At 41.1% G+C, this 16676-nt stretch overlaps 1 protein-coding gene across 6 annotated transcripts in view; it reads left to right on the forward strand.

Annotated features, from left to right (window-relative positions):
- Nucleotides 1-16676, forward strand: part of ASB3 (ankyrin repeat and SOCS box containing 3) — a 93640-nt gene that overhangs the window by 13844 nt on the left and 63120 nt on the right. For all 6 annotated transcript variants that reach the window (XR_012883259.1, XM_075863165.1, XM_075863160.1 and 3 more), the window contains exon 4: nucleotides 15528-15640. Coding sequence is in view for 5 of the 6 variants with exons in the window: in XM_075863165.1 (XP_075719280.1) it covers nucleotides 15528-15640 (113 nt within the window). In the remaining variant the exon portion in view is untranslated. The remainder of the gene's footprint in view (nucleotides 1-15527; nucleotides 15641-16676) is intronic.

Here is a 16676-nt window from a genome sequence, read left to right on the forward strand (position 1 = left end):
ATGCGTTCACATAACCATGGGAAACACAAAGAGCGTCTGGATAGATTTCATTTTTACAGCTAATTGACTTCTGTGTAGATGTCATATTCTGTGTCTGCTATGATCATATGATTATGTCCCCACTAAAGTAACTTGTCCACAATTCTAAAAGGTTTGATTTCACTTTTCAAAAATATAATATGTAATAGTTTACATTCCGGTATTTAATGTTGAGTAACTTTACATTGCGTTACTTGCGTTGTACTGTGCCTGTATTATATCTAGTTCTTACTCGGTTATTCAGGCATCAAAGCTCCGTTCTCCAAGCATCCCTGCTTGTTCAGTGCCTGTATAGAGCTTGGCCTGTTTATTTGTATACTGGCGTCATCTTTATACTCGACGCTTAAAAGTAATATATAATAGGGATGTGTAATGCAATACAGGAAATTGGGGAGAGACTCACAACATTGGTTGTCTCATAAAGACATGAAGCTGGCAATTTGGAAATTGGCAACCGTCTTACCTTGTTCCACAATGTATGGATCCTACCTGGGTGCTGTTTTTGCCTTACTTGCCCTGAGGAGGGTGACTCCACGCTTGAAGCATTCCCTGCAAAATATCCCTATCCTCCTTATGTGTTTCCTCCAATTGGCTTTGGTTCTATAGGGGAGACAATTTATTAGGGTTTTGTGTCCAGGTGCGCTACAGAGTGCACTCGGTATGCTTCATATTAGAATACGCACATTGATATTGTTACAAGAAATATTAGTTTGTGTCTAAAATCTTCTCTTACGATTATATAATTGACCATCATCTATTTAACAAATATATAAGGCTAATTCCTAGATATTGAGATATTTTTGAGTGACAGATGTCCGTAAGTTGGGAACTTTGACACTAGTCTTAAAACCAATGAAAAAAGATACAGTAGTTCACACTTCTGTCACCGTTAGAGGGGACTGTGGCCACAGAGGATTTATGTATGTGACGCTTTTTACCCCTCCGATAAGCTGTCTGAGGTTTTAGTTTAGAATTCTGTATTAAATTATAGAGATTGCTCATCTTTCATGCATATAATGCCTACTGTGCATCTAGTACACCTCCACAGTTTATCTAGCTGCAGCTTAATGGTAATTTCCAGTCTTCTCTGTGGGTGATGTTTTCTTTGAGAAGTCACGGCCATCACAAAGTAAGAGACGCAATCCGTTCTCCGTTATCATTAAAAGGTTCCATCTCCCAGATTGTGCCAGGTGCTTGCCGCATACCGCACAGCATTGTTCTACTTAAATGAACATCTAAGGAAAACCTATTATTTCAGATACATTACCTTAACATTTGTGTCATTAATTGAATTGCATTTTCTAAAGGTTTATCAGCTAAGAGGTTGCTAAGTGATTACCCACGTTATGTAATTGTAAATATCTCCTCTTTTCCTCATCGTTGGGTGCAATTGAGCTCTAAAACTTTTGTCAACTTTACAGAACTTTTGTAACCTTCCACATGTCTCATTTACCGCATTGTATTGCTATAGTGGTTTAGCTGCTAAAGGTTAGAGGTGTTCTGGGACTTTTTTATTTTTATTAATTCATCATATAATGCAGCAGTGTTGACCATATTTGTAATTTTATTCACTCTTTTATTAGACTCTTGGATCCGCCTAATAAGATGTTAGTCACAAGACCCAATTTCCACTCTTTCGCTCCAGTTCAAGATCACGTGCCGTATATCCAGCTATTGATCTTGGCTGCCTGGTTTCCGGTGCCCATTTAATTGTCGTCCGTACATGGGCAGTCTCAAGCCGTGTTTCCCACCCCGCATGCGTGGTACTTACAGCTCAGGCACACAGTGTAAGAAACCTCACGTGAGCTGGCCCATGTATCTAGATACACCGTGTAACTTCATGCATGTACGTGACGACAATCTCGCGCACATTCTTGATGAATGCGCCTATGCAACTACGAGGAGTACTGGGCAGGTACACCTCCTAGCTAGGCAGACTTTGCTCAGACCTAGTAGGTGTCCTTAGTAGCACTAGTACGCCCCATAACCGGAAGTTCAGGATGAAATTTAGCAGTGCACGCCAGGAAGTTCGGGTAGAAAAAAAAAATAGGCAAAACGCCCCTATTCTAGTTTCATTATTTTTTTATTTTGCTAGTATAAAGTTTTTCATGATTTGGTAGGGATTTCTGAACTCCAAGAAACCCCTTTAATTTTTAAGAGCTTACAAATAAATTGGCTGTTGCACCTCTAAAGGGATTATCCACACCCAATTTGAGCATATGGACATCATACGTATTATGAGTGCAGAGTTTTTTTTTGGGGGGGGGGTTTTCCCCCTCCCTCTTTTTGGGGGTCTTGGTACAACCATGTGTAATTACATGGTGGCTCATTGTCTTCACTGTGGTCATTTTGACAGCACCCTCCTCTGGGTAGCTGCTAGAAAAAAGCCATGTGCACTTTAATTTTGAGGAGGAAGAGGCCAAAATACCTGCGTCAGAGCTTTTAAATCTAACAAAGACCAAGATAAGCTCTAATAGTGACTAAGGGTCATCTTACATCTCCCGATGTGGGCCGTGTAAACTATGTACTTCTCGCTACTCCGATAGCCTGTCCCCCTACGTTTCCTTTATGTCTGCAGCGCACCTCCCTGTTTACACAGAGATTTGCTGCCAACAACGATAATATTTTGTGCTGCATAAACTATAATATCAGCTGATCGAGCGTTTACTCATTCATCTGCTGATCGCTGCCCTGTTTACACAGCGCAATGATCTGGAATGAGCGTTCTGTGAATTCTTGTTTTGCCCGATAATTGGCCCTTGCCTTAACGCTTCAATACCAGAGCTTGCGGGTTTTATTGCTTACTTTGATGTGGATTTAGATGCAAATTTTCACAACAGATAGGTTTTTTGTTTTTTTTCACACTGTGAATGGGGTTTGTTTCACAATCGTTACGATCAGAAGATGATTTATTACATATAGAGGCAGCCCCTCTGCAAATCTACAGTATTGTCAACAGGCATGATCTCTGGACAGCCACGGGTACTTTTGCTTCATGCGTAATAATGTAAACTCTGATTGAGTCACTGAGTTTCACAGTGATACATGGCGGCCCTCCAGATTGTTTATATGCAGGCTACATGTGACCGCTCCAGCCATCTCAGCGGTGACCAATACCTGCCATCATGCCAGGAATACAAAACATGACTGCTGAACCCTCTGATTGCCAGCATATAAACAATCCCTGGGAGCGCCAATGGAGCGTCAATGCTGGATTGTTGGGGGAGGGGATAGGTGAGTACTGGTTATTTTTATTTCAGGACACTTACAGACATCAGTAAAAAATTTGAACAACCCGGATAATCCCTTTAAAGGGAATGTGTCGCTAGAATTTTTTTTTTATTTAAACAATTATTATTTAAGTAATTACACATTGTTTTAATTTTTTACATTTTTTCACAAGTCAGAAAATATTATAAATTAGTTTCTAATTTATAACATTTCCATGTGCTGGCCACTAGAGGGAGCAGTTCCCAAAATTGCAGCATGGTCAATGTGGTAAAGCAACCTCATTGCTTTATGCTGCAAATTTGGGGTAGACACACTCTCTCTAGTGTCCTCACACAATTCCCCCTCCCTTATTCTGGCTAGTGCCAGGAGAAGGAGGGGGTTGTATCTTCAAACCTCCTATACTGTGTGCCACCATGTTCTGAGCGACTGCACAGTGTAGGAGGATTAGATACAGTGCTCAGCAGACAGTATCACACGAACATACACAAACATAAATTACCTGCTCCTGCCGCATCCGCTCCTATTCCTTGCGCCTTCGCTTCCTTGAACATATGGCCGGAAGCCGCGGACGGAAGTTGTCATCTTACTGTCCGGCAGCGGCTTCCGCTCCACATGAAAATGGCACCGGATGTCGCTCTGTGAACGAGCTTCGTTTTGGTCTGTGTGGGAGTGGCGCATGCGCCGTTCCCACATGGACGGTGTACGTTGCAGGGAATGGAACGGCTCCCGTTCGCATTCTCTATGGGGTTGTATGTGCCGTATTCCATCTCTGTATGTGTCGTTAATCGACACATACAGAGATGAAAAAAAAATGGCAGCCCCCATAGAGAAGTAAAAGTAAGAACACAGTAAAAAGTAGAACATGAGAACACAAATAAATTAAATTTGTTAATATCATATTAAAAGCAATATGATAAAAAAAAAAAAATATTTCATGACACCTTCCCTTTAAATATGATCAATGACTTTAACAATTAAAATAGTGGAAAAAAAAATGGAACGTTGCACGAAGGAGTTTGAGGCCGATGCCCTTTAAAATGTTCTCCATGAATCCAGCCTAGGCCCATGGTATGGAGTGGCTCATTTGCAGCTTGCGTTTACTTCTTTTGCTATTCTCTCCATAAACAGGGACGCGATCTATAATGGAAAGTTCTATAAGGAAATGTTCTTGTCCTTTTTTTTTTTTTTATTGATCCATATAAATATTTTATTTAAAGGGAACCAGTCACCAGTATTTCACCTATTTAAACCAGTAATACTTGGTGGAAGTGGGTGAAAAATCATTTTAATGTAACCTATATATATATCTCCTAAGCAGTCTCTGTACCTTTTAGGCCTCGTGCACACTTACATCACCGTTTTCACGGCCGCTTTGGACGGGTCCGTGAACCCGTTTTAGCGGCCGTGTGCACTCCGTGTTTCCGTTTACGTGCGCCGAGCATGGTACTGTCCAGGGTGCTAAGAGTTAATGGGCTGCACTGATCGGCGGTAACTCTTTCAGCACCCTGGACAGTACATGCTCGGCACGCGGAAAATACAGTTCATACTTACATTCCTCCTGTCCGGCCACCAGCGATGACGTTCAATCCATGTCGCCGCTGCAGCCAATCGCAGGCTGTAGTGGCGGTCACGCACGTCAGGATGACGTCAGAAGGCCGGCCTCCAGGGATGACTCTTCATCCCACGTGACTGCCTCTGCAGCCAATCACAGGCTGCAGAGGCCTCTGCAGCCAATCACAGGCAGCAGCGGCCTCGCAGACTGCCGTGTCACAAAAGAAGGTCGGACTGGAGGAAGAAGAGGGACTCGTCACCAAGACAACGACCGGGTACGTATGAAATGCTTTTTATTTTATTTTTAATCAGCAGCCTCTTTTCTCTATCAGTTATTGATAGAGACAAGTGGCTGCCGATTAGTGTAATATTTTTCTAATGTTTTTCTGCCCGCCCGGTGGTTGCTAGGCGACGGCTCTGTCACACTCGGACGGCACACGGATGCCTTCCGTGTGCCTTCAGTTTTTTTGACGGCCCCATTGACTTGCATGGGCCTCATGGTCACGGAATCCCGGACCAAAGTAGGGCATGCTCTACTTTGGATCGGAACGGAGCAACGGACCGTCAAAAAAACTGTAGTGTGCATGGCCCCATTGAAATGAATGGGTTCAGGGTGCTATCAGTGACAAAAACGGATAGCACCCTGAAGGAAAAAACTGAAGTGTGCATGAGGCCTTAGTATTCTGTTTTTTAGTGTTCCCGTGCCATATGCTAATGAGATAAAAGATTTATATATTCAGTCTTCAAGCCTTTCCGAGTTAACCCCGTCTCCTTACTTTTAATTGACCGCTCCTCCCCTCCCCCAGTACACACCAAATCATGTTCTGGTGCGTGCGCACAGCTCGACACTATAGCGGCGCATGCACAGTAACTAGATTTGAGGCCCGGACGAAGTAGGGAAGGGTGTCGGCCCATACATGACTGGAGCATAAGCAATCTCTCAGACGAGATTTCAAGCCAGTTTTCGGCGGTGGGCGGCATAAGAAGAGGAATGAACGAGACTGACGGATTATTACCATAAAAGGCGCAAAATGTTTGCAGACCGTTATTCACAGTCGGAGGAGGAGTTTAGGAGAGGGGATAACAGCAATGAACTTTTGACAGCAGCGGCCAGTGAGGTGAGGAGAGTTCAATATGTGAAATGCTGGGGACAGGTGCCCTTTAAGATCTATACACACACATTTTGCCCCTCTAAATGTAAGGCTTGCTTATATTAGTGAAGTCCCCCATATGTCTTGGCAGGATTCATGGAATGCGCGGGTGCAATCCACTCCAGCAGCTTAATCTTTTCTTCCCTTGCATTGGAATTCTTGTATAAATTAAGACTTAATGTAATTTTAAGTGTGTGGGAGACGACCGATGAGTGCTGGAATAATTGCGAGAGAAAAGTGCCACTTGTGCTATTCTTTACTGGCGTCCTGACATTACAAGAAAGCAGAATCGCCACTCGGTGTCACTATAACCAAGTGCCTGAGTCAGTCTGGAAAAATAAAAGAATGAACACCATTTTATAATCAAATGATCCAAAACTGAGCGCTTCAAAGAGGAGAATAGTAAATGAATTGGTGGAGAAATGTAAATAGAGCCTAATTTCATTTCATTTTTGTGCTCGCCGTGTTCACATTTACTAATGGATTTCTGCATTTTGACATTTCTTTCCGCCTTCAAATTCGTATTTCCTATTGTGCATACTAAAGCAGCAGCCCGGTATGAATATATTATTACTATCCACGGTCTGTCTCTGTTTATTCGTCTAATCACTATAGACCAGCAAAACTGTTTATATCAATTATGTCATTGCAGCAATCATTACCAATTTCTGATAGATTGCATTTTGTCTCACCACCACCAGGTGGCACTGTCACTAAACATCTGGTGTATTTTTGAAATGCTAATGTTCAATCACCAGTAAAGACACATGAACCAGTAAGTTGGAAATCCAGTGTAACAATGACTTATTTGTGTTCAGCCTCCGTGTATGTCTTGTAATGAATAAACTCATCTGGGCTCATATCTGATGAGATCAATAAGTTGTGTATGAAACGCATTGATCACCTATAGAGCTGAGAACATTTCCCCTGCCTATTTCTGGCAAGCACGGTTCCTATATCAATCACCTTTTCCTATGATGAAATTCTGGACAGAGCAGGTATAAGCCGGGAAATGCATTATATCCGATCACAGCTCTGAGGCATAGTAACCTATAGATTGTATGCGTTTTTTTTTTTTTTTACATAGACAGGTTTTGTTTTGCTATTCTAGACAATGCATTGATGTTTTATAGTAAGCCGCTTGTCACGCAAAGCTCTGATACTGTATCTTCTGATTCCATATGTTTCTGTGAAATTACATGCAATATCTCCCAGGGTTTGTTCACGTTGGCCTATTGGCAAATCTGACACGTATTTACTAGAGGATCAGTGGCAGAAATAGGAGGCGGACACTTACATTTCTGCCGCAGATCTGCACCTGGATTAGCCCCATTCAGTAGGGTTAATAAGTAGCATGTTACTTTTTTATTTATTTTTCCATGACGCAGATTGAAATCTACACAGAAAATGCCCAGGAACATCTGCACAATGTTCCGGATTTCTCATTGACTTCAATTGGAGACGGATAGTAAGCGGATTTCAGCATTTTATTTTTTAAAGTTTTGTTCACTGCAATTTGCCCCTAGTCACTGCAGTAAAATGTCAGTACATGTGCAGACCTTAAAAGGCCAGAACTTTATATCATGGGTGCTTCTCTACCACTTAGGGTAACTACACTTTATTCAAGCTTTTGATATGTCATGGACACATATCTGGAGTTTAGATTGGTGGGGGTTTGGGTGCTGAGACCTCCACTGTTGAAACGGAGATGATGAAGCGCTCAGCTGAGCGCTTTGCACCTTGGCTGTGATCGGCGCTCCGTTAAGGCTGAAGACTGCTCACATAGACGTTCTATGTGAGCCATCTTCAGCCTGCCGTGGGTGTAAAAATCTGTTAAGAACACTTAGACCCTCATAATCGTTAATTGTGGGGGCTGTGATGCTCTTCCGTGCCCCTTTCGTTCCCATTAGGCAAGCCAAGCTATTCTAGGGAGACCTAAATACAGTATCGTTGCCGATGGGCGCTGACGTCTAAGCTCTGAATCGTTTTAGCAATCTGTGGAGGGTGTTAGTGGTTAGACCCCCTCTGATCAAACATTTTATTTCATATCCTATTAATATGTCATTAATGTAAGTGGTGGAGAAATCTCCTTTCAAGCAACAAACTTAAACACTGTTCAATACAATGTCCGCAAATGGTTACTTTTTGAATTGCCACATCGATTATTTGAATGTGTTTATTTTTTTAGGCTTTGTTCACATCTTTAGGCTCTTTTCAAGTCTTTCCATTGTTTTCCTGTGTCAAAACACCAACGGTGCCCGACGGAAGCCATTGATTTTAATGCGTCCCAACGTATTTCTGTCATGGTGTCCGTCCTTTTGTCTGGCAAATACGAAGGAATCTGCGGCTGAGGCTCCTAAAGGAGCATCTGACGCAGATGGGAGTAGAGCCTTACCTCTTTAGTTGTACAGTACTTTATCTGTAGCTCGATCTGGACCCAGACATTGAAATTAGTCAGGAGTTTGTGACCCTCTATTTCCTCCACCTTCTGTGATGTTTTATGGTGCATCCCTTTTTTTTCAATACATTCTGAAAAATACAAAGTATGAGCCCCATCAAATTGGATGATATCGCAATAGAGCCCTTCCCTGACATCGTGGGCTGCACCCTGGGGAGGCATTGGGTTCTCAAACCAGTTTCAATGGGAACAATCAGCTCGTAAAACGCTCTAAGGAGAGACATTTCACTTCTCTCTTTTTTTTGTTTTTCTTTGCGCTTTTTTAATTCAGCGGTGAAAAAATACTCCTCGTATGAACTACACAGTATATTTCCCATTGACATCAATGGGAAGCCGTTCGCAGGTGTATTTCAAGTGTAATGCGAGCGTTTTACATGCCGAAATACATCGGAAAATATGATGTGTAAACATAGCCTTAGCCGTCCACCACTTTGTGTCCATTCTAGGTCAAGACATTGCAATTTCAGCTGTCGAGAAGCATCCCGTGGCCGTATTTTCCTTGCTGCACAGACCTTATTCCTCATATTGTTATGTATTTGCATTGTTTATAGCTGTTGGACGGCTGAAATGTGGATTATGCAATCTATTCAAATCCACCAATTCTGATTATCTGCTAAAAAGCCAATGAAGTCCTGAAATATAATGTCTTTATAGAGTTTTAAATTAAAAGCATTGTGTTTATAGCCATGTAAATAAATGTTATTGTTCATCGGCTTAACTCCTCGGTAATCTTCACAGCGGTCTCCTCTATCAGTTCATCAACATTGAGAACGGTTACCATAAGTATAAGACATTATTATTTATTTTCTTTCAACCAAATAATGTTCCTAAATGTTGTTGCTTTGGGTTCTTTTTCATGTCTGTACATTGGCAGCAGTTCTCCTGTACAGTAATAATACATTGCACAAGTCTTAAGGAGCAACTGTGCGGGTCTTTTGCTACGGGAATTCCGAATGTGAAGTTTTCTTTTTGTCACATGTTTGTTTTTCACCCAGAAATACCACCACTCCTGTTCATAGGCTGGATCTGTTATTCACCTGGATGAGGTTAAGCTGCAACATCGGACACAAGAAATCGTCACGACTGGCACTGTTTATATAAAAAAAAAATTAGACCCTCTTTTGTAACCTCTTTAGGACCAAACCATTTTCATATCCGCATTCTGGAATTAATAATTTTTTTTGTTTTGCGTCCCTTCAGCATAACCTTTTGGGGAATGTATATGTTGCCAATTAATGGGGGGGGCAAGCAGAAAGAAACGCACTATCCTAAATTATTTTTTTTTATCTGTGACCTAAACTCTGTGTATATATTTATTGTTCATCTTATGATTGTTGGGATCCCAAGTATGTTACTGTACATAGATTTTATTGATATTTCTTTTTTTGTGTTCTCATAAAGCAACTTTGATTTATCTTTTATTACGTTATACTTGTGTACTTATATATACCATTTAGATTGTGCCTGTGCAGAATACTATTAGGAAAAAAAAAGCCAAATACCCTAAACCTAGTGCTGGCCTAAAATGACAAGGCAATACGACTTTAAATCCAGTTTTCCACAGATCACAAATTATCAAGCCTGCCACCGAGCCAAGCAAGCACCATGGTGTAGGGTGGTAGAATCAGGAGTCAAAAGGGGGATGAAAATGGGGATTGAGTATCAAAGCCAGACAGTTTATGGGATTAGTATAGCCCAATGCGATCGTAAAGCGGTCTACATGTCTAGTGCGGACATAGGGAGAAAAGATTTGAGTTTTAGAAAGAAAAATTGTAGATTTTTAACCTTCTGTGCTGAAGTGATAAAGCCTAAGATGGCAATACTGGGAGATTCTGACGTGTCTGCTGATTTCTCGATCAAGCTCCGTATTGTCATAGTGATATATGTTAATTTATTGATCTTTATGTACTGGTGTCCACACAGTCACTTTTTTGTCAGAGGAAAAAATTTTGCACAATGTTCGCCAATAAAAAAAGAGCAGTTAAAAGTTCAGAATCCTCCATAATGCAGGTGTCGATTGCTGCAGATTTAAAATGTTCTCTTGGCCACATATACGCGTATCTTCCACTTTTCATGCCTGGTAGGAAGTAGATATTGATGTGTTAGGTGATTTTGAATCCAGACAAGGTCTTCATAAGAATGACGTCTCCACTACATCAAAAGTTATGGTAATCTGTTTGTTTATATGACCTAATCTCTACCTAGAATAAGTATCACAGAATTTAGTACAGATTATAGAATATCATTCCGGGAAAGAATGTCGGCTGGATCTTGGCTGAACAAGAATGAAGTACTGAGGACTAAGTTTAATGGCGAGGAAAGCAAACTACTCACAACTAATTATCAACTACCGAGGATTTTTACCTTTATAATGAAACCATGTCCTTCCATTTGGACTGCAAATGACCAGTCTGAAGCTTTATCGGTTTTTGGACATATTGGGACACATCTGTAAGTGTCTATTTAACAGCATTTTCAGTTGGCGAAAAGTCACAATTTTTAAAAAATTTTGCAGAACAAAAACGTGTGGATGCTGCATTTCAAGTTCTAGAAGGCATTCCAATACTTGAAATGCTGCATCTGCAAGTTTGAGCCTTTAGTAAACTCTTCCAATATTCTGTCTCAAGTAGCATATCCTAGCCAACAGATCTTGTGGTATAGAAAATGTCCAAATTTGGCGCATTTGTGACCAGCTAGCCCAAACCTCGAAATTGAAACAGTCTGACATGAGGAAAGCGCACACAAAATGCCAGACACTTCATAAACATGGCGCTTGGACCATTTTGAACTCTGTCTACTCTACTACTGTTCACAGTGAAAAGACCCTGCTCAATGGAAGCGGTGATCATACTCCGAATTATAGAGGACGGGAATGACCACCATGGAGGCAAAGCCCAAAGAGTCAGACAGAAAAAAAGGACTGGGCTGTAGAAACCTCGTTCATTGCTTACCAGGAGTGGAAAGAGACTTGATGGCGCTCTCCATCATTACTATTATTATCTATGGAATATATATTTCACTGAGCGTTTAATCCAGTGTCCCGGCTGCTTCACCACAACAAATTATCTCGAGCACTGTTCCAATACATTTCTGTTTCAGAAGCCATCACAAGACTTTTCCGATATGCAGACATAATATAAATGTAATTATTTTCCGTTTTACTTTTAAATTAGTTTTTTTACATTCCCTTTATACCTCTTTACAGTGTCTTGGGTTTTTTGATGGATGTTTATTAATAAATAGTTTACATTTGTTTAAAAGCCATGAATGCTCTGCTTACTTTTATCAGTCTATTTGTTTTCTAAGCATTCCGGGTTTACAATGTACTTCGAGGCATGTACTACAGGGGGGGATGCTTCTTATCTGCAGGCTAATTACACAGCGCTCCTGTAGAAGTGAGTGATGGCAGCGGACATGACTGCGGTGTGGGCATGACACGTCTCATAAGAAGGATAAAATATGAAATCAATGGAAATAAAATGGAGTCCCGGTAATGGGACTCTCTTTGTGTTTCATAACAAGTTTGTTTGCCTTTGTTTCAGGAGAAGTAGATTGAACGCTTAGGGCTGGTAATGTAAATTCACAGGATTTTATAGCATTTCAGTGTGTGGAAGCAAAGCACTGCTTAAAGAGAAAACGATCGAGCCTGTGTGCCAGAAATGTGGGACAGCATGGGTTAATTTTTTATACGTTGCTAGAGTAAAGTTACAAGGTAGGTTTCATTTATTATAGATTGCAGGATTTTTATTGAATATATTTTTATTGATTGAACATCTATTCTATCCCGTGATTCTCAATGCGGTGAAAAACTAGCAAAATTACAGTAGGACCAGACCCTCTAAATGGATATGAAATATTTTGTTACAAATCGGCCAAAAACATCTGATAATCCACCACCAAACTGTATAATAATCTCAAATGTCTAAAGATGAGAATCATAGGAAAAAAACAAAACAATACTAGTAGTATATTTTGTAAAAGCATTGTTTCCTGTCTACCCCACAATTACATTTTAGAAATCTCATATACTTGTCTGTGGCTGTCAAATAATCCAGACAGAACCCAACAAATACTGTTAATCCAGGATTAAAGGATTTTTACTATTGTATACATCTTCAGGGAACAGCTCCCTATCCTACTGCTTCAGCTCAATAATGGTGTCCACTCATGCCCAACTAGTCTAGGTTGCACCCAGTAAATCCTAAAAAGCTTCTCCCTCTGGTTTTACAGTGTACATAATTTATAATTCTACCTGTCCTCTCCTGCTCCTTCCGCCAAGTATACATCTCAACTTGGTGAGGGTTCATGAGCTAGGAGCCCCAATTTGTATCTATAACACAGGAGTTGGTGCACACGTAACTGGAAAGTTCTCTCTTATTGCTGTTCATGTCCCAGTGTTCAAGACCATCTCCTCCACCTTCATGAGGACATGCATACCACTAAGCAAAAAGTTGCCAAGTTGAAAAACGCTGATGCCAAGTATAGACCGTCTTTCTTAAAAATAAACCCAAAGTCAGTTTTCAACTTTGTAAATCTCTCTTTATAGCTCAGTTTTTTGAGGGCCCTGTGGACAGAACTTTAGAATTTGAAGTTATTGTCCTTTTTAGCCTTTTTACAGAATGCAGTTTTTAAGTGCAATTTAAATTTGCTATAGCTTTAGTGGCCACAGATTGTAGAGAATTCATGTAAATGTGTGTATTTACCAGATTAACGTCTCATTCGTTGGCGCACAACACTGAAAAAATGCTGATGTTCAAGCTTTTACCTGTGTAGTGAAAAGCACTATGATATAAGTGTAGACCGTGTAAAGGGCATTGACTCTGATTGGTTCTTAGAAGGAGATGACAGAGGCCAGGAGATATTGCTTAATGATGTATACTCTTAGGCTCTGTGCTTGGCCGTGTGACAAATATTTGCCGTTTATGGGAGCTACTGTGGCTGACAGGAAGTAACTATTTAAAAAGTAGAGATAAATGGCTGAGCATACTATTGAAGTGCTGCACACAGTACCTTCACAATATACAGTGCTGTGAAAACCTACTTGCCCCTCAGAATATTATCCTAAATTCTTGGACCATCTAAGTGTTTGTTTTTGGCAAATGTGAAATAAGCCTTTGTGTTTCTTTCTGGTCAGCAGTGGTTTGCGCCTTGCCTCAGTTAAAGGGGTTGTCCGGACATTTTTTTTATTGATGGCCTATCCTTAGAATAGATCATCAATATGGGATTGGTGGGGATCCGACTCCCAGGGCCCCTAACAATCAGCTGGTGGAAGGGGACGTGACATTCGTGGTTGCGGAACTGCAGTCCCAGTCACAGCCGCTCCGGATCTGTATGGCACTGTGCCTGTACACTAGGATAAGGACGCGGCGACGAACAAAGCGGGCCCCTTTAGTCAGCTGATCGGCAGGGTTTTTTTTATTGATGACCTATTCCAAGAGTTAGCTTTGTAACTCTTCCCTAATTTCAATAACTTTGTTTGGCGTCTGTATTTGAGTCTCTTTAGGACGCAGGATCATGTTCTGCTTTTTGAGACCTTCTAGCTTCACATTTCCAGACAACTTCTATGTAAGTGATGTTTAGATTCAACAGGTCCGGCAGTAGTCATGCCTGGTTGTGGCTAGTGACCTTGAATCCAATTGTCAATTAAATTTAGTTAACTGGTTAATTTAGTAGCTATGGGGAAATTACATTTTCAAGCACAGCCAGGTAAGGCTGAGTACAATTTTTCCTTCAATAAATTAAATCTTCATTTAAAAACAGCTTTTTGTTTCCTTGGGTTGTCTTTGCCTAATGTTAAAAGTAGTTTGATCATCTTAAACGTTAAAGGGGTTGTCCAGTCCCCAAAAACTAAAAGGTCAGGGTCCGACTCCCGGGTCCCCTGTCGATCAGATGTTTTGAAGGGGGTACAGCACTCGTATGAGCGCTGCTTCCCCTTCATTTCTGCTTGCTCACTGTGAATTGTCGACACACATGTAGCGGCGATTCACAGGTATTGCAGCCTTTTCTCATATTCACTTCAATTGGAGATAAAGGCTGCAATATCTGTGAATCGCTGCTACATCTGTGCCGATAATTCACAGTGAGCAAGTAGAAATGAAGTGGAAGCAGCGCTCGTACGAGTGCTGCACCCCCTTCAAAATTTCTGATCGGCGGGGGTCCCGGGAGTCGGACCCCGACCAATCAATTTTTATGGACTGGATAACACCTTCTAAAGTGTGACCAATATATAAAATTGGTAAGGGGACAAACTTTTTTACCGCACCGTAGATTAGATTAAGAAGCATTGTGAACTTTTTTCCCCTTTTTAAAAGCTTGCAAACTTTTTATTATGAAAATAACTTTGGGTATATGGAAAAACATAACTATTCTGTGTCTCTCACATTAAAAATGCTTCTTTGTTTCCAACCAGGTGACCTGAGTTTTTTTTTTTTTTTGTATTCCTTCTTTTGTCCTTCTCTTTATATACCCAATAGCCTGCGTGCTGCGACCGTTCAGCATGTAGCAAATCGCTTCTCTCCTATATTTATGGCGCTGTTAGAAGTGTCCCTGCTGCTACACAGGTTTAAATGCCAGCAAAGCCTCTTAATAAATGGCCGACGTTACCTCTGTTATGCATTATAATAATGGCTGCTATTGTTGTGGTGTATTAGTGATATTGGCCTTTTGCTTCAGAAAATGTTCTGTTCTCAGGAGACCAAAATTAAACATGGAAAATATAATTCTGGTATTCAAAATGCAAAGTTCTTTAATGGCAAACATTTTATGTATCAAACCCATTTATATATATATTTTTTTTTTGTATTTTTTTTATGATTTCTTAGTTTTTTTTTTACATATCTACAGGATAGGCCATGAATGTCTGATAGATGCTGGTCCCAGAGTTGGGACACGCATCTATCTCGAGAAAAGGGGGCCCCCAGTTCCCGCATGGTGAGGTGACTGCTGGGTGTCGCATCCAGGCGGAGACTCCGTGGCAAGGTGACCTGTATTCCCTAACCAGCCGAGCTCACTGCGCTAAAAAAAACAACCTTTAGAAGTGAATGTCTAAACTGCTGGTATACTACTGTCTTATAGACGTTTTTCTTTCTTTACCCAAGCTGTGGAGAGCGGACGTGAGGTTGTTGTCAAGCTGCTGCTGAAATATAAAGCAAATATTAATGGGCCGCATTCTTGTTCAGGATGGAATCCACTTCATCAAGCTTCACTTATGGTAAGCTGCAACACATCATCATTTCTGGAAAGCCAAGCATGCGTCATGTATACTTTCCTACAACTTGTGGTTTAGTTACACATCCCGCGTTCAGGCACTGGTATAACCCCAAACCCCATATTATGTGACACCGTTTATGAAGGGGCTCAGGTAACTTATCAGAGGCGTAGTTGGGTTTTTCTGCACCCAGGGCAAAGATTGTCTGGCACCTCCCTCCTATCTGATGCTTAACTCCTAGAAAATCCAGCACAGCACTCGCCAACTTCAGAAATCTTCACTTTTTATTTCGTTCCAAGTGCATAAAGTAAAGAGTGAAGATTTCTGAAGTTGGTGAGTGCCGTGCTTGATATTCGTGCTGTTTTTCTGTGAAGTATTGCTGCAACCCTCTGGTTTAGCACTGAGCACTGCCACGATATATTGCGACGTTTGCCACCGCACCTATAACGCTACAACGTGAAACAAATGTGAGCAGTGTATGTGCCAATTGAACCTTCTGTGATCATGATGCTTAACTCTGTTCCACCTACCCCCACCAATTAATGTATTGTAACTTTTTTTGTGTGTGACAAATGTGGTGTTTTCTTTTTCATATCTGTACGAATTTTATACCAGTAAGGGATATCCGCAAGGTTTAATAACTTTAACTATAGTAATACTGCCTCGTGACAGGGAGGGTCAGTTCACACTGTTTTTTTGACGCGGAAACCGCTTCGTAAAACGCGCCAAAAAAACGGCCGAAAATGCCTCCTATTGATTTCCATGGGAGGCGGAGGCGGTTTTTTTCCCATAAGCGGAAAAACCATCTCGCGGTAAAAAGAAGCGACCTGCCCTATTTTCGGACGTTTACCTCTCTGACCTTCCATTGACATCAATGGGAGGCAGATAAAGCATATTGCACAGGCGTTTTTTGCCCATTGGTGCTCAATGGTTCACGGGTGAAAAATGCAGTGAAAAACAGCGTTCCGGCAGAGCAAAATCTGCCTCAAAATTCCAAACTGAATTTTGAGGCAGATTTTCTGCCTGCAAAAAACTGTGT

This window comes from Rhinoderma darwinii, chromosome 4 (assembly GCF_050947455.1).
Source record: "Rhinoderma darwinii isolate aRhiDar2 chromosome 4, aRhiDar2.hap1, whole genome shotgun sequence".
NCBI classification, from domain to species: Eukaryota; Metazoa; Chordata; class Amphibia; order Anura; family Rhinodermatidae; genus Rhinoderma; species Rhinoderma darwinii.